At 36.1% G+C, this 19,069-nt stretch overlaps 1 protein-coding gene across 9 annotated transcripts in view; it reads right to left on the reverse strand.

Annotated features, from left to right (window-relative positions):
• ORC5 (origin recognition complex subunit 5) overlaps window positions 1-11,762 on the reverse strand; it is a 170,737-nt gene extending 158,975 nt beyond the window's left edge. For 7 of the 9 annotated variants that reach the window (XM_039849362.1, XM_039849360.1, XM_039849361.1 and 4 more), the window contains exons 1-3: window positions 11,570-11,761; window positions 8,466-8,558; window positions 5,323-5,523 (exon numbers count right to left, since the gene is read on the reverse strand). In XM_039849362.1, the coding sequence (XP_039705296.1) occupies window positions 5,323-5,523; window positions 8,466-8,558; window positions 11,570-11,641 (366 nt within the window). In that variant the 5' untranslated portion in view covers window positions 11,642-11,761. Of the gene's footprint in view, window positions 1-5,322; window positions 5,524-8,465; window positions 8,559-11,569 lie in introns of all 9 variants that reach the window. The other 2 variants (XM_039849357.1, XM_039849364.1) reach the window with 2 other exon arrangements.
• Between the last annotated feature and the right edge of the window lie 7,307 nt (window positions 11,763-19,069).

A 19,069-nucleotide genomic window follows, 5' to 3' on the forward strand; every position in this document is an offset into this window, starting at 1 on the left:
GCCTTTCCCTGATGATTAGTGATGTCAAGAACCTCTTCATGGACCAGTTGGCCATTGGATATCATCTTTGGAAAAATGTCTATTAAGTTCCTCTGCCCATTTTTTAATCAGATTTTTTTTTTGCTACTGAGTTATATGAGTTCCTTATATATTTTAAATGTTAACCCCCTTATCAGACATATGATTTGCAAATACTTTCTCTCATCCGTCTTTTCATCATTTTGTTGATGGTTTCTTTTGCTGTGCAGAAGCTTTTTAATTTGATGTAGTCCCAGTTGATTATTTTTGGTTAATATTTATGTTGCCTTTGCTTTTGGTGTCAAATCCAAAAAAATAATGGCAAGACTGATATAAAGGAGATTTCTTCCTATTTTCTTCAAGGAGTTTTATAGTTTCAGGTCTCATGTTAAAGTGTTTAATGCATTTTGAGTTAATTTTGTGCATATTTTAAGACAATGGTCATTTCATTCTTTCACATGTGACTATCCAGTTTTTCCAACAACAATTACTGAAGAGACTGTCCTTTCCCCATTGTATATTCTTGGCTCTTTTGTCATAAATTAATTGACCTTGTATATGTGGGTTTATTTCTGGGGTCTCTATCTGTTCCACTGATCTATGTGTCTATTTTTATGCCAGTACCATACTGTTTTAATACTACAGCTTTACTACAGTTTAAAATCATGAAGTATGATGCGTCCAGCTTTCTCAGGATTTGTTCTTATTTCTCAGAAATGCTTTGGCTATTTAGGGTCTTTTGTGATTCCATACAAATTTTAGAATTGTTTTTTCTATTTCCGCAAAAAATGCCATTGGAATTTTGATAGGGACTACACGAAATCTATAGATCACTTTGGGTAGTAAGGACATTTTAACAATATTAATTAATTTGATCCATGAGATCCTGTCTGTTTAAAATAACTTTAGTAGCAGTTGATAGTTTCCTAGTTTTCTATTATGGCAAGATGTTCTAGGTTCCTCTTGCACATTTTCTACTCAGAACTGAAATCACTCTTTTTCCAAAGAAAGCTGTTTTTTTAAAATCATTTATACTTTATTAATAAATCTTATTGCAAATTATAATTATTTAAATTAGGAATAGAATTAAAATGTAGGGGATGTTGTTTCCCCAAATAGTACAATTTGTTTTATATCTGTTTTATTAATAGATGGCTTGAAACGATGAGTAATCAACCTAAGATATCTCATTCCTAATTAGTTTAGACAAAATAAAACTAAATTGTTTAGTGCTAAAAAGGTATAAGTTAGTTTTCCCACTATGTAGTCCCATTATGCAATTTCCCATCAATCTCCATTTAGATAACTCTCTGATTTAGGACACAGATTAATTCAAATAAATTGGTCAATTTTTATGTCCATTTTAATACAAAACACAAAGCTGCGCTGTAAATTAATAGTTCATCCTGATTTGATATAGGTGACCACTGTAATTAATGATTTTATGGTATTCTAATAAATTATTCTTTTTTTAAAGCAATTATCAGATAAGCAATATTCAGAGTAAAAATTTTAATTCAGATCCAAGTATTTTTCTTAATAATCTATACAAAGGCTTTCTAACACTCTCGATTTGTAAACTAGTTTACTGACTAGAAAACATTCTCAGCCACCTTTATGTATTACTTCCTAAGTACCAAAGATTCCCAATTCATATGTTAGATATCTGAACAGTCTATAGATTTAGTCCAAAAAATTGTTCTACATTAAATATCTGCAAAATGATCCACTCTCAACATATAGTCAACTAACAAATACTGAATGCCTCCCTTGATCCATTGGGCCTGAAAAATGAGTAGAGCCCTAATTACTCTTCAGAGCTGTTTTTAGAATACTGATTCTCCCTCCTCCCTAAAGACAACTAGCTCTGAAATTCTACTTGTTGAAGTCATCCACATATTCTTGTGTCATTCCTCCTCATTCTTTAAGTATTACCGCTTCTATCACTTCTCTAATACAACTCCTGTATTTTTTGGATATTCAAACCCACATAAATGACCCCCTTCTGATATGGGGACTTAGTTCTTTAAATTCCTCTACACTGATGATCTTGTCTCCTACTAAACTTAGTGAAAAACAAACATTTTCTAGATCACTGGTTTTTGAAGTGTGATGTGTGACCCCTTGGGGCAGGGGGACGGGGATGGTGGTGGTGATCCCTGACACCTTTTCAGGAGATTGGCAAAGTCAAAACTGTTTTCATAATAATACTAAGATATGATTTGCCTTTTTTACCATGTTGACATTTGCACTGATAGTGCAAAAGCAAAGGTGGGTTAAACTAGAGCCTCCTTAGCATAAATCAAGGTGGTAATGGTGCCAAACTATACTAGTTGCTGTATTCTTCACTATGCACTTGCATTTTTTAAAAAATAGATTTCTACTTCTGAGAAGATGGAGATATACTTTTTCCCATTCTTCCTCTTAAAATGAAGAATCTTGAATATTATATATAAAACAAACAGGGCTCTGAAAGGTAGAGAGAAGGCAGACCAGCTAGGGACCTCAGAGCCAGAAGAATGGCAACTCACCCCAGAGAGTAACTGCCTGAGTTGTCTTTTGCCTCACATATCCCAGGTGTGGAAATGAAGCAGCAGCAATACAGAAAGGCCCACGAGCATAGATCAAAAAAGCCTCAACAAAAACCTGCTCTCTCTGGCCAAAAGACAGGAAAGAGCAGCTTAGCGAGACTTCCAGGACACTGCACTCTCCAAGTTTTCTTTGAACACCACTGATTTTTTCTGCCTCCTCATTTGTTCTTCTTTATCTCCTGAACACTGGAGTGCCACAGGACTAGGTTACTGGACTTATCTCTTATTTAACTAATAAGACAATCTAGTAAGATAACTAATAAGACAATCTAACAGGAATAGTCAAACAGGAATTATTTCACTTTCAAGAAATATTCCATTAGAATATTTTTATTTCAGAGTTCTATCTCGGTGATCTAATCCAGTTTCACAGCTTATAGTACTACTATCTATACTTTTACAATTCCAAAATCCCCATCATGTTGGACCTCTCTTGACCTCAAACTCAAGACTTCAAGTGCCAATTCGACATCTCTGCTTGGACTAACCACGCCCAAAACCAAAATCTTGATCACTTCTTCCCCGCCACAAAAATCCCCACCTGCTGTAGTTTTCTCTACTCAAATACTGACAATTTCATCTTTTCAGGTGCACACAAACTTTTGAGTCATCCTGACTTCTCTCCTCCACACTCAATTTTGATAGGTTTATCAGAAAATTCTGTCAATCTTAACTTCAAAATATATGCAGACCACTTCTTACCACCTTCATTACCACTACCTTGGTTTAAGCCAACATGATGTTTTGCCTAGATTATTAGAAATGCCTCTAAACTAATTGTATTGGATTCCTACGACTGCCACGACAAAGCGTCACAAACATGGTGACTTAAACAATGGAAGTTTATTGTTCTGAAAGATAGAAGTCCAAGATCTAGGTGTTGGCAAATCGATGCTTTGTCTGAAGGTGTTGGTGAAGAATCTGTTCCAGGCCTCTCTCCTAGCTTCCGCTAGTCCCTTGCTTGTGGCAGCATAACTCCAATCTTTACATGTGTGCATTCTCCAATCTTTACATGCATTCTCTCGTGTGCATGTCTGTCACCAAAATTTCCTTTTTCATAAGGACACTGGTCATTCTAGAATAGGAGCCCAATCTTCTCTAGTATGACTTCATCTTAATTAGAACTGCAATGACCCTATTTCCAAAAATGGTCATATTCTGAGATATTAGGAGTTAGAATTTCAACATAAGAATTTCTGGAGAAAAAATTCAATCCGTAACATTAGTCTACATGCTTCTACCCTTGAATCCTTCCATTGATTCTCAACATTACTCCCTTATTTAAATTACTCCAGTTACAATGTCCTCCCTGATATTCTTTGAATACACAAGGTATGCTCCAATCTCCTTTGGACCCTCACATTAATCTCTGCTTAGAATACTCTTATCAGATGTTTTCATAGTTTACCCCTCATTTCTTTCAGGTTTCAGTTAATTTATCATCATCTCAGTGAGATATTCTCTGTCTTCCCTATTTAGAAAAATAACTACTCTCCCTCACTCACTCGTTTCTCCCTTATTAATGTATCATATCTGACATACTTCACGTTAACTTGCTTATTATCTATCTTCCTCAACTAGACTATAATCAGCAAGCGGAAAGAAACTATTTGGTTACACGTTCTATCTCCAGTATCTAGAAGAGTGCCTCACATACAGGAAGTGCTCAATAAATATTTGTTGAATAAATAAATGAATGAAATTAAATGAGGAAGGAACTGTTTTCTATACATTTAAAGAGATACAAGAATAAATAAGATTTGGCTCTTTCAGTTAGTTTACAACTTACTGTTTTGATAAGGCTTTATGTTCAATTCCAATTCCAGAAATAATCATTTTTTTAAAAAGGTTAAGGTATTATTAAAAATTCACTACTGTAAAACATATTATGCATTTTCAATTAACTGCTAGTCACTTTCACATTGATATAACTACAATTCAGACTTAGCCAACATAAAATCAATTGATTTATCTTTCTCTACAAATTTACCCCAGATACAATTGACAAGTTTGACCTTTGCTGTCTCGCATTTATTCTTTTCTGCATCTCCTGCCCCAACTCTAGTCCAGACCCAAATTTCCTCTAATGTAAATAGCTACTCAAAACCATTCTAGCCTTCAGTCTTTCACCCCTTCCAATCCAACTATTCAACATGCCTTCAGAGTAATATTCCTAAAGCATATCTGCTGCTCTAAAATCTTCCTCTCACTACCTAGAAAATGAAACAAAGTGCCTTAGTATAGTTTTCAAGATATTCCAGATCTGCCACTACCTATCTTTCCAGTCTTCTTTTTCTCTCTTCATACTTATAACCCACTAAAACTATACAATTTGACATTCCCTGGCCTCCATTCCCATCTGCATGCCTTTGCTTATATAATTCCTCTATGTGAAATTCCTAATATTCAGTTTCTTCCTACAATATCCTAATCATTCTTTTATGACTATATCAAATGCTGTCACCTCTTAAAGCTGCCTAAGTCAGAGTTTGCATCTCATCGTTATCATTTATCACATTCTACATGTAGTCATGTCAGTATTGTCAAACTGAAGCTCTCTTTGTATAAGAAATACATCTAAAACATTTTTGTATCCCAAAAGCACCTTGCATAGTATACCATACATAAGACTCTAAACAAATACATAGAAATTGAGCTAATAAACAAATTAGTTTTCAAATAAGAGATGAAATAATGGAATTAAATTACTTACAATATATACAGTCTGATCCTCAAGACTTTTAGCTTTGGTTACTTGTTTAAACAAGCGAACAAAGTCATTAAACGTGTCACAAGTTATTTGAGTAGAATGTCCATCCCCTGAAGAATTAAGACGATTCAACCTGTTTAAAATTTGTTCCAAAAGCAGCCTCAAGGTAAAGCATTCAACACAATTCACAAAGACATGTGGTAGCTGGAAACAAAACAAAACAAGTGTAAAGAGAAAACACACATACACAATAAAGGCTCTGCTGGATATTCCCCATTTGCCCTCCTAAACCTATATCTCACCATTTTCCCAACCGCTGCGTCCCAGGAGTCTGACCACTACACACTGCATCACCTAGACTCTCTTATATTCTAGCACTGATTGGATTCAGCCAATGAGAAGAACCAGCAGAAGACTGAAGGAGAGTGGTAAGGGAGAAGCTGAATATTTATTCCCTTGGTTCCCATCCTTACCCCTCAGAGGCCCACAGTTTGAAAGCAGCTACGACCTTCTACCAAAGGCCACAGCTCCAGTTGGGTAGCCCTTAGTTGAAGGCTATAGCTCTCGCTGGGGTCTGGTAATAACAGCTCCTTTCTGCAGCCAGTTCTGGTTTGGGAGAGGTAAAAGCTCTCAATGCTTCACCATCCCTTACTGGTTCCCTTAACATTTCTTCATCATTGTAAAATAGTCCTTTCGTTAAACTCATTTCAATTATTTGAGTTTACCATTTGTTTCCTACAGAGATTCAAAGCAAACCTGTATTTTCCTATTAAAAAATTCTTATTAAGTAACCCATGTACATCTGACTGTTAAAATTCTTAGTGGAAATTTCATACTTAAAAGTTTAAGATAATACTCTTAATGATGAATAAACCTAGATCAAAAAAAGAATTTTAAGAGTTAGAAACTATAATAATACTATGAGGAATGAGAACTACCTCTTCATTTAGAGAACTATCAAAATTAAGATAAATCTGAAGTAACAAGGAAATTTAAGACTTGCTCACAAATATAGTCTGTTTTCAGGATGAAATCACAAAAGCAGTACTGATTATTCAGAGAAAGACACCTGTGGTATCTGGCACAAATAATGGAACCTATAACTATTTTTAGTTATAGCCTATAAATTTCACCCAATAATGAGGCTTTTCTTTCTCTGAGTAACGGTGTAACTAAGGCTACATTATATATACTAAGGCACAATTTCACCAGCATTTACTGTCCTCCCTTACCCCACCAGAGTTCACAAGATCTCCATTATGAATAAATGTCTTGCTTACTACTATCTCTAAAGGCATGACCTTTAATGGCAGCATATTCTAAGTGCCTCTCTGTGTACCTGTACCAAAAGTAGTAATAATCATCATTTATTACAATGACTAAATAGCAGCAAAAATTATAATGTGTTAAAAAATGACATATATCTCCTAAATATGTAACTTCCTTATTTGGTTTTCATGCCTTTCTATTAGACAGACAGACAGACAGACAGACAGACAGACTCTCTCTCTCTCTCTCTCTCTCTCTCTGTCTCTCTCTCTCCTCTCTCTCTCTCTCTCTCTCTCTCTCCTCTCCCTACCTCCCTACCTCCCTCCCTCCATATAGGAGGTCTCAAAAGCAAATGCCTGATCCAGGACCTTATACACTCAGATTCTGAAGTCTGGTATGAAGTCCAGGCAGATGCATTTTTAAATGCACAGGTGATCTTAGGGACCAAAGGCTAAAATTCAGAAGTTGATATGTGCCTAGCACTGTGCTTGGTGCTGAGGATAATCTCAAGAAACTCAGTCTTGAGCAAGCAAAACACAAATACAATATCACAACTGAAAGGGCTAAATATGATGACAGAATTAAGCACAGAGTACTGACGCTGCACAACAAAGGAGAGTCTAACACATTCTAGGGAGTCAAGAACAGATTCCCAAAATGTAATTAGCAAAATACATAAGTATTGCCCAAGCCATAGGGTAGCAGAGGCCAAGTGAATACAAGAAAGATATTCCAAGCAGAGGAAGTAGTATATGCCAAGGCTTAAAAGTAAGAGAGCAGGAACTGTAAGTCATTCAGTATGCCATACGTAAGATGCAGCCTCAGAACTAGAGCTTACAACTGGGGATTAGCAAACTGCAGCCTGTAGGCCAGCATGTTTTAATAAAAGTTGTATTATAACACAGCCATACCCATTCTGATAGATATTGTCCATAACTGCTTTTACACTAAGGCAGAGTTGAGTCTTTTTGTGATAGAAACTATATGGCCTATAAGCCTAAAATATTTACTATCTGATCCACAAGAAGTAGTTTGCCCATCCTGAGATCATGAAAGAGAATACAGCAATGGTCATTAAAATAGCAGCTAACCTTTAGAGTTACTGTATACTAAGTACTCTACAAAACACTTTTTATGTATTAACTCATTTAATTCTCACATTTCCAAATATTGTCACTATTAGCTCTACTTTTCAGATGGAGAAAGCACTAAGTGGTTAAGTTCAAAAGAATATGAGTGTGCCAGACTCTTAGTTATTATACTATGAAAGATAAACTGAATTCAGCTTATGAAAGATCTTATATATCAGACAAAGCACTTGAATACTTGCCTAATGATCTTAAGTATAGGATGAAGAATGGATTGTACGGAAGAGACTTTGCAGAAATACATAGAAGAAACAATGATGAGGATGAGGAAGTAGTAAAGAGAAAGTTTAGACAACTCTGTGAATGCTGAGACCATTCTCTGTGATAGGCAATATGAGAAGAAGACAGGGTAAAGGTGATATATTCAGTTTTGTATTTGTGGAGTTTCAGAATCACCGGTATCAATGTTACAAATACATCAATGGAAAAGAAACAGATTTTAATATTTTTTAAAGAATTTATCATGTGTGTTTTTCTGCAAATATTATCAGCCAATGAAAGTGAGAAATAAAAAATAACTTTCTAACATCAAGGCTTAAGTTATGTAACAATCTTTTCTGAAGCTTACGGTCTTTCAATGTAATCAAACAAAAGCTGGTCAGAAATGCTTTATGCAGATGACATTCCTTCAGAGAAAGGTAAACCAGACTAAATATTTCAGATCCCTTCCATTTCTTGGACTCTGAGTAAAAATCAATTAACATCGAGTTTATTTAGGGTTATTCTCACCTCTAAAGTTTTCAACAAAGTTTGTGTTACATAAGTCTTTCCACTGGCAGTATGTCCATATATAAAAATGGATGCAAAGCTGAAATGATGTCTCTAGGAGAAAAAGACAAATATCAATCTATACATACAAAACAAAAAATAAACATTTATCAATTCATGAGAGTTTGATGTGGTAAAGTAAAATATTCAATCCAAATTATTTCAATGGTGAGCATACTGGAGTCATCACACTTTGAATTTACCTGAATTCAACTCTAAGCACTTTTTCTGTTAAGAAATTAAAATTTCTGAAAATTACATCTGGCATATTTATTATATACTATATATAGTTATGCTTTTTATATTGTTGTACAGGGTCATATATACAAACTTTCATTTTAAAATTTATAGGGAATTGAAGAGATTTTTCAAGGATAATTTTGACCATACTCCGTTTTTATCATAACCCTTTTGTAAAGAATCTAATCCCACACAGGCAGCAACTTTATTATACATTTTAAAGCTTTGAAACTAAACAAATATTGCAACAACATGGATGGATCTTGAGATTAGCAAGATAAACAAAATAAATCTGACAGAAAAAGTTGAGAACCATATGATTTCACTCTATGTGGACATGGACAACAGTTTAATGATAGCCAGACGGAAGGAGGAAAGAAGAAGGGATGTAACTAAGGGTAAAGGGAATCAAATATATGGTGATAGAAGGAAATTTAACTTTGAATACACAATGCAATATACATATGACTATTTAAATTACACTTGAAAACTATATAATTTTATTAATCAATGTCGCCCCCAATAAGTTGTTGGAAATATTTTTTATAAAACCTAAACAAATAGAATCACAGGGTTAGGATTTCAAGTCCTCTGTTCTTAGGGAAACTTACAGGATACTTTTGAGTTATGCATATTAAATTACTCTGGCCTAAATGTATACATTTCATCAAGTAAAACAATGATAATATCTACCTATATTTCAAAGTACATGTTCCCTAAGATCCTCCTACAGTACATTAAGAGTCATCTGTCTGGTGAAAATTAATACTACAAATATGTTTTAGTCATTCAATAAACATTTATTAGATACCTATTATATGCTAAAAACCATGATGCACTGAAGAGTATAAATATCAGTTAAAGACAAAATCTACTTTGGAGGAGTTCATAGTATAGTGGGAAGACAAATATTTTTAAAATAATTACAAGAAAATTGGATGATGCAATTCCCATGAGAAAGTAGCGTCTCTATGATCATCTACCACTACAAGAGTAGTCAAAAACATTTGAAACATTCTAGCCACTAAGTTACACATTTCCTTTTGAGGGACAAATTGGAAATCAGATTTATACAGAAAAAAAACTTTCCAAATGCCATATGCCTATGGCAAAAGCAACCCAAACCCTACAAATAAACTAAAAATGAATGTTTAACTACATAATCCTGTTTTTAAAATGTATGTAAAAATCTTATAAATTAACTGGTTCAAAAATTCTGTCCCAAAATTAAATTCATGCTTGCTGAACACCTGTTATACAAATATTATATGTCACCTTTAAAGAAAAGTTCAAGACATCCTTCAGGAACCTTTTCCAAACTATCCTAAAACTCTCCTTTTCTGGAATCTTGCCACACTTTGCATTCATTATTTGGTGCTTAATAATATCCCATCTCATAACATCTGTCCTTTGTTCCCTAGAATTAAATTGAACACTTGCACTGTTATTTAACCTTTCACCTTCATAAACCTCCCTAATATAAACCGTAGTAAGCCAGGCTCTGGCAGAGTGCCTGACATAGAAAAGGTGCTCAGTAAGTATTTGTTTATTGAACAAATAAATGAATCTGTTTAAAAATTTTTTTGCACCTCCACATGCACAGCACCTTGAAGAAATGTGATAATATTGTTAAACATGATTTGCAGTAAGACTGAAGGTCAAAACTCTTTCTGTGACCCATGCTACGTTGATACTGCTCATCTCTATTTGCCAATATTCTTTTTCAGGAGGGCCACTTCTGGTTAGGGTGCTCTGGCTTTATCAACTCCAGGGAAGGAATGCATAGAGCATTTAACCAATAAAACGTTTGAGTGATAACATGGCTAATTATAACTGAATGCCTTATACTTAGAATACTAAGTATAATATAAGTATACTGAATATTTACTGAGTGTGCAGTCACTGACCTCTTACTTCTCTAACGAATGCGCCCCTTTAGAAGGAGGGTGGTACCTTTCCACTTACACTTCACAGATCCACCTCAGGCTGCCATCCAACATTTCTAGAGGGATGACAGTACTTAAAAGGACTTAAGGCAAACCAGAAAATGGGGGAAGGGCAGATAATGGGCATGACTTGAAACTCTCATTTACTCTTACAAATAAGATCCAAGTGTGATTAATTTCAAGTCTAAATAATGAGTTTGAAGCAAATGGCTCCCCAAGGGTGAGAATATAATTTAAAAAACAGATTAAGATTTGAATTGGTGAATGCTACCTCCTGCCCAGGAAAAGACTCCTCCAGCTGTGTCATCCAGAGGAGACACTTAATCTCTTCTCTCAGACAGCATCAAGAAGTCTCGACTAGACCTCTTCAGGGCTTTCCCAATTCCAGTAAGGCCGCTAAATCTTTAAAACTGAAGCACTACTTTGGTCCTCACTGATCTTGAAAACCACCACCTATTCACACTTGATTTATACTACCTACCTCACCGAAATGTGCGAACTTACATTTGAATAAATAACACTCTGCAAATACCTGCTGTATAAAATCCTGTTCAGCTGGGGCAAGATAAGAAGCAACTGCTAGTAGCTACTTCGGGCTAACACGATCTCAAAAGCGTGGCGTGTGTGATCGAACACGTCGGGGACTAACATCCTGTAGTGCAAGCCGGTCCTGCACTATAGTTTTCTTTTAAAGGGACTAACACAAGTTACTTTGAAGGAAGGACTTGGGTAGACCTACAACACCCTCTACATCAACGCAAAAGATGGTCTATTGCCCCTCAATGCAAACACGGGGAAAAAAAAATGGAACACGTCGCCAGACCACGGAAACGTTTGCCTCCGGGATTTGGAAGAGAAAAGGTAGTTTGACCACAGTACCTCTCCAAACAGGGACTGCAAGGTAGACACTTGGGACTCGCGGCAAAGCACCATGTTTTCCAAGTGAGGCATTCTGGCGGCTACCAGTGTACAGTGCAGACGACGGCCAGCTGGCGTCACCAAGTAAGCGGCAGTTCCTTCTCTACAACGCGGGCCCGACCGACTCCCGCCGGAAACCGGACCGACGAGGTTATGGGAGGGGCCGACGTGCCCGTGCGTCTGTGTGACGTCAACGCGCACGCGTAACTTCGCCCCGCCTTAGTCTTCAACGGTCTAGAGGCCCAGGCTCTATGTCCTTCGCAGAGGGAGGGTTTTTCGGCGGCCGCTGCCTGAAGGTGGGCGTCTCCAGGCGCGGCGTTTGCCACCCAAAGTCTGCGAGGACGCGGGAATGGGCTAACGAGATGGAACTGAAAAGAGCGAAGGGGGCTCTGTCGGCTGCCAGTTACCCGCGAACCCGTGTTTTCGGTTTTCCCTCCTTGAGGCCCCAATTTCAGAAACTTTGGGTACCCGGGAGCTTTAATCCTGGAGTCCCACGCAGGAAGGGAAGCCGGGCCCGGGGCTGTAGCCTGCTTCCTTACAGGGATGTGGAGAAGGCAGATTCAGATGACCGGTATACTCAAAAGATAGAGTTTTTCCCTGGGGCAGAAAGAGCGTGTAATGATGTTGAACAAACAATTTAGAATTATTAGTCTTAGTGCAAGCCTGAGACCAGGTTTAGAAGTTCCTCTCTCTAAAAGGAGGAAGTTCTAGTGTACGTTGGTGAGGGCAACAGGGTAAAAATAATTACCCTTAGCATACGGCTTTCACTTGTATTTATTCATAGAACACCTGTCAGAAACCAGACCCTGGAAGATTCTGGAAATAAAAAAATACAAAAGTGTGTGGTGTAAAGAGGGCTTGGATGCTGAAACCACTGGGTTGGAACCACTGACTCAACGACTTCCGAACACAGACCGTGGTAGAATTGTTGAACCATTTTGAATCTCAACATCTATAAAATAGGAATAATAACGGTATTAGCAAGGATATTGCTATGAGTAAAAGATGTCTGCTCCACATAAATTTAAATTGTGGACATCATGATCAAATCTTGTATTTGTGAGGGCCCAAAGGCTCTTTTGATAATCATGGCCTCATAACATTAGCTAGTCAAATCATATTTTTAAAACAATTTAAATGCAATTGCCTAAGTACTTTAAGAATTATAAAGAGTGCAATGGGACCATTAAATCTTTCAATATCTCTTCCTAAGGGAAGCTAGCCCTTACCACCTTCCTAAAGTTGGGTTATACTCATAACACTACATCTTTATAGCATTCAACAGAAATAACTAACTAAATGTTAGAGTCCCTCTCCAGATGCTTTATGAGAGCAGGAAACCCTGTCTTCTTCATAGCTCCATTTTCAGCATATACTGTAGTACATACATAATGAGCAAAGTAATTGTTGACCTAAGAGGAAGTACCTGGACAGATTAAGGAAAGTTGTTTTTGGTTTTTTTTGGTTTTTTGGTTTTTGGGTTTTTTTTTGGGGGGGGTGGGGGCGGAGGTGTGGGGACCAGGAAGCTGACTCTAAAGAATAAGAGTTTACCTGTGAGACCAACAAAGAAATTCTAAGACAAAAGACAAAAGGAGGCAAATGGGCAATCCCATACCAGAGTAAACCTAGTGTAGTGGCAGATGGTCAGGTCAGGGACAATTTATGTTATGCTAAAAGGATTGTATCTTATGGAGGCCAAAGAGAGCCAATGATAAATTTTAGGCAGAGAAACAAATGAAGAGACTTTAGTCATAGGAAGATCCCTGTGGTTACCGCATGGAAAGTGGGATCAATTTTTTTAAGACTATTGCAATGTTCAAACAAATCATAATGGCTTAAATTAAAGCAATAGGAATAGAAGGACAATTAAGGTTTACTAAGTGTAACGTGGCAGGCACTATGATAGATATATTATATGATTTAAACTTTAACAATATTAGAGATATTCCTTTTAGCAAATAGAAAACTAGCCAAAGTAAAGAATTTAACCAAAGTCTCACAATTACTGTATACTTTAACCTAGGTCTGGTTCCTTAATCTTTCCACTACGCCATATTGGGAAGAGGCTGAATCTGAGAGAAATTTAGAAATACATTTCATAGACTTGGTAGCTGTTCAAATGAGATGGAGGGGTGAATCATTGAGAATAGCATTTAGGTTTCTGACTTAGATAATTTTAAGTTTTGCCAGTAATTAAATACAAAATAAAAGGTTTATTGATTAAGTTTTCTCTTTATGGGTTAAATTTAGTTTTATCTTTATGACCAAAGTGAGTCCATCATATTAAATTGAAGTGTCTTCAGGATAACTAGGTAAAGAAGAGAAGTAAAAATAAGATCTGGAGCTACAGTGAGAGTCCCCTAGAGAAGGAGACACAGAAGTCATGACCATCTAGGTAGTTGAGACAATGTTGTTTTGGATTAGTCACAGAGGATATGTGTTTGTTATACAGTAAGCCTGCAAATAATGTAATAGTAGTAGATGAAGTACTGTTTGGTGCTCCAGTATTGTAAATTATTTTTCCAGAGAAAGAATGTGTCTTCAAAAAAGACTCCCAAAAGAACTATGTATGGTGTCAAATGGGAGCTGGATTTATCAGGGTGATCACCATAAGTTATATAAATGTCCAATCAGTTTTTTGTTGTATACCTGAAACTAATATAATATTGTATGTTGACTATAATTTAAAAAATAAAAATATAAAAATTAAAAATAAACTGCAAAAAAAAGAAACACCCCAATGGTAAGAAGCTCACTGAAATCCTCCACATCATATTTAATAGCTATAGTTTTTGGCCTGCTGTATTAAATTTAGATTTCATTGAAAAGTCAAGAGTACCTACAGTCACAAGTAAATTATTTCACTAGGTTTTCTACTTATCAGAATTAGTTTTATAAGCCAAAAATTCTGGCAATAAAGACTATAAGAAGAGTAATGTGAGAATGGTTTCCCATAGAAAATGTGAACACAGACATGAATCACCAATAATTACACAGTTGGGATGTTTTAAAGGGTTTTGAAAATTGCCAAGTCTATCAGTATGTAAATATAGGAGCAAATAAGTACAGTATTTATGTATTAAAAGGATCTTTAATCACAATTTTGATCTTTTAAAGCTAAAACATTAAATATGAAAGAACAAGAAGTTTTATTGTTCAAAACAAAGCTCAAATTTATAATAGTGTTTAAGAGCCAAAAAAATAAGGAAATAGAATGAAACTGACTTTTACTATCATTATTTTTAATGCTATCAACAATACCTCTGTGCTCGTTTAGTCTTTAGTTACTTATCCTCTAGTTTTTAGCTTAATGATTTGTTTACAAAGCAGACAAGGAAGCTTTAGTCCTAAAATATTGGGTGATAAAATGCACTTTCAGGTTGCTTTTAAACGTGCTGGCATCCCAGGACTAATGAAATACAAATTGTTTTAAAAAGTAATCAAGTATACAGATGTCATAAAGTTGTACACCTGAAATTCACATGTTATTAGCCAATGTTACCCCAGTAAATTTAATTAAAAAAAAATTGCGGCAGGGGGGCGTGGGCGGTGGGGTGGTGGGCGGTGGGCAGAGATGGACCAGGAGAAAAAAAAGTAATCAGGCAGAAAGAAAATCTCAAATAATGGTTGTAGCACTTAGTCATGGTGTCACACAAACTAAAGATAAGCCCAAATGTAGATGGAAAACTTGAAGATTTTCATAATCTCACTTTATGAAAGTAATTCCATTGTCATCTCCCTGCTCAAGTCCTTATCATCTCTTCTTCCTGCCAGATCCTCACAATGTACAAGACACTGTAGAACCTGCTCCCCACCTCACCCCTTACCTCCTTCGCCTAATGTTCTGTTTCTCTTCCTTAAGTTCACTCCCCTTCAGCTGCACTGGCCTCTTTGCTTTCTCTGGAACATGCTGGTCATACTCCAGTTTTTTGTGACTGCACTTATTGTTCCTCCTGCAATCCTTTCTTCAAACTTATTCATATGGCTCACTTCTCAACTCTTTCAGATCTTAGCTCAAATGTCACCTTATTAAAGAGGACTCTTTTGAGCACTTTGTCTCTGTCATGCTCTCTTCCTCTTTTTTCTTTATTTTGGCTCACAGTGCTTATCACTATATATTTTCCTTGTTTTATGTCCCACACTAAAACATTAGCCATCCTAGGAGCTTAAATAACCTAGAAAAGTTCCTGGTACATAATAGGCACTCAATAAATATTTGTTGAATTAATTAATGACTTATCTCAAATGACTGGCACAGAGTAGGTGTTAATCCACATTTGTTTAATGAAATGGACTACTAAGGAAAAATTACTGATAAAATACAAAAACAAAAAACAAAAAAAAACCAAAGAGACCTAGTTTTTGTTGAAAGGATGATTGTTTCTGGGTCTTTAAATGTGAGGTCCCATCCTTACTCAGCAATCTGATTATTGTAGTTTTAGCCACTTTGAGGACTACTCTGAACCCAAAAGAAAGTGTAAAATGGTTGTTGTACAAAAAATAGACATATAAATAAATAAAACTGGGATAAAGTACAGGCAATTTACTCTGAAATAAAGTTGCCCTTAGGTCCTTTGGTCACCTACTGATAAGAATATTTGAATGTGAAAGACAAGCATGGTTTTTAGAAATTGGATAATATATCCTTAGTACTAAGTTAGACATTTATGAAAATCCCCCTAAATAGATGAGGATATTGTTTAGGGTATTATCTGAAAAAAAAAATTTCCAAAATATATTTAATAACATAGTGATTAAATAATAATTATCTATATTCACATACTTATATTAGGAGAAAACATGAAGTAGATTTGAAAGCAATATCATCCTTAGGCAGATTGCTGTATTATTTTATATATCCTCTCTAACTTTATTATAAATCTCTAATTCAATCTAAGCATATGTCCAACTTTCCCCCTCTCTCTAATTACCACCTGTGATAGGCTGAAAACTGGCCTCCCAAAGATAGTGATGCCCTAATTCCAGGACCTGTGAATATGTTAGATTACATGGCAAAGAGAAATTCAGGTAGCAGATGAAATGAAGGTTATCGGCTGACCTGGAGATGTGGAGAGGAGACTATTATCCAAGTGGGCCCAGTGTAATCAGTGGGTCATTATTAGTGGAAGAGGGAGGCAGAAGGAGAACCAGAGAGTGACAGTGCGAGAATGGTTTGGCCTGACATTATTGGCTTGGAAATGGGAGGAATGGGTACATGAGCCAAGGAATGCAGGCAGCCTATAGAAGCTGGAAAGGAGAAGAAAATATTCTCCCTGAAAAGAATACAGCCCTGGTGAAACCTTGATTTTAGCCCAGTGAGATTCATTTCAGACTCTGACCTCCAGAACTATAAGTAAAAAAAAAAAAATTGTGTTGTTTTAAGCCGCTAAACATGTGGTGATTTGTAACAGTGGGAATAGAAAACTAATATATCACCTGTTACATTAGAGTTCATTCTGATCTCTCTGCTAGGACAAAAATTTAAACACACTCTCCCAATTAGTACTCATGGATTACTTTTCATAGTAATCATATATGGAAACAATTCAAGGGTAATAAAGTGATTAAAAGGGATAATTGTCTTATAGATTTTAAGAGTGAGGGTCAGAATACAATATACCCTGAAGTATAATTTTTCTATTGCATCAACATATAGAACAACTCTTGAAATTGCATCAAAATATAAAATGCAAAAAAGTGGAAATTCAAGGAAAAGTTGACAAGTCTACTATAGCAGGAGATCTCAACAGAATGTCTCTAAATTACTATTAGGTTAAACAGACAACAATAGTAAGGATATAGAAGGTTTGAAAAACATAATTGACAAGCTTGATTTACCAGACAAACCCACGCAAAAAATAAGAATGAAACTTTCTAAGCATATACAGCACATTTACTTAAGTTGACTACCATGTACTAGGGCATAAACAAATTTTAAAGGATTGGCATCATAAAGATATTCTCATTGCAATGCAATCAAAATAGGTGTCAATAATTAAAAGATAAAAAATATAAGTGAGAATTTGAAAATATGCTTTTAAATAAGTTAAAGAAGAAATATCCTATTTTAAAAATATTTCATACTGAGTTATTTAATATCAAAAACAGTAAATATCAAAACCTGTGGAATACTGTGAAATCAATACTAAGAGGGAAATGGAGCCTTAAAATAACTGGAAATTAATGCTGAGTCCAATTTAAGCAATAAGACTTATGTGGTAAGAATAAACCCAAAAGTACAGGAGGAAGGAGAAATAAAGAGAAAAAAAGTAACAAAGTAGACCAGAAAGGTCCAAATAATAGAGTGGGAAAGTTTAAATAAATATACAGCTAAAATTACAAAGAAAATACTATTGAAAAGCTTTATGCTAATAAATTTGAAAACTTAGTCTTATGGTCTGAGTGTGTTCCTCTAAAATTCATATATTGAAATTTTAATGTTGAATGAGATTGTATTTGGAAGGTGAAGATTTGGAGAGGTGATTAGGTCATGAGGCTTGAGCCCTCTGGATAGGATTAGTGCTCTTATAAAAGAGGCCCCACAGAGGTCCCAAATCCCTTCCACCATGTGTTGCTACAGTAAAAAGGCACCAGCTATGAACCGGGAACAGAGCTCTCAACAGGACTTGACTCTGCTGTTGCCTTGACCTTGGACTTCCCACCTTCCAGAACTGTGAGAAATAAGTGCTATTCATAAGACTGGTGTCAGTGGTACTTTATGATAGCAGTCTCCACGGACTAAGACGTTGTTTGGGTTGGTTTTCTTTTCTTTCTTTCTTTCTTTTTTTTTTTTTTCCCCTCAATATTCTCCCTCCATCCTCGGCTTTTGGCCTTTCCTGTGCACCTGCAATTCAGAAGTGGTCTTTCTCCACATTCTTGCCTCACCCTCACAGAGAAAATGATGTTTTTTGTTTCTTGGTACTAGCTTGTTTGACTGGACAGTGGGGAGTGTTCTCTGCTGTTCTGTCCTGCTTCAGTCTTAGACAAGCCCTAGACCTCTGGAATGTTTTTGTCTCAGTAAACCTGGTCCTCTCCATTGCATCTAAACTCTGCAGTGTGTCTTTGTGGGCTCTTGTATGGAAGAGTATTTTCGGCTTTGCTCCAGGGGTAGAGGGTTTTTTGTCCTTTTGCCCTTCTCCCAGTCCCACAGCTTTTCACATGTACCCTGAAGGTGACAATGTTTGCTGCCTTTCTTCCAAAAGCTTGAGACATTTTGTTACCAAGCAAGGGCTCACTTCTCGACACGCATGCAAGCCAATACTATGTCACCAGCTTGTGAGAAAAGAAAAAGGTTTCATTGTGAGTTAACCAGCAAGGAGACGAGAGACAAGGCTCAAATCTGTCTCCTCAATCCAGAGTTAATGACAAATTTTAAGGGATTAGGAGGAACAGTCTGGTTTGTGGAAGTGCTGGCAGGGCAGGAGAGTTTTGGAACTTGTCTGTTTATGGTAAGATAATGGT

The sequence above is a fragment of the Pteropus medius genome, unplaced genomic scaffold (genome assembly GCF_902729225.1).
Source record: "Pteropus medius unplaced genomic scaffold, Ma_sr-lr_union100, whole genome shotgun sequence".
In the NCBI taxonomy this organism is placed as follows: Eukaryota; Metazoa; Chordata; class Mammalia; order Chiroptera; family Pteropodidae; genus Pteropus; species Pteropus medius.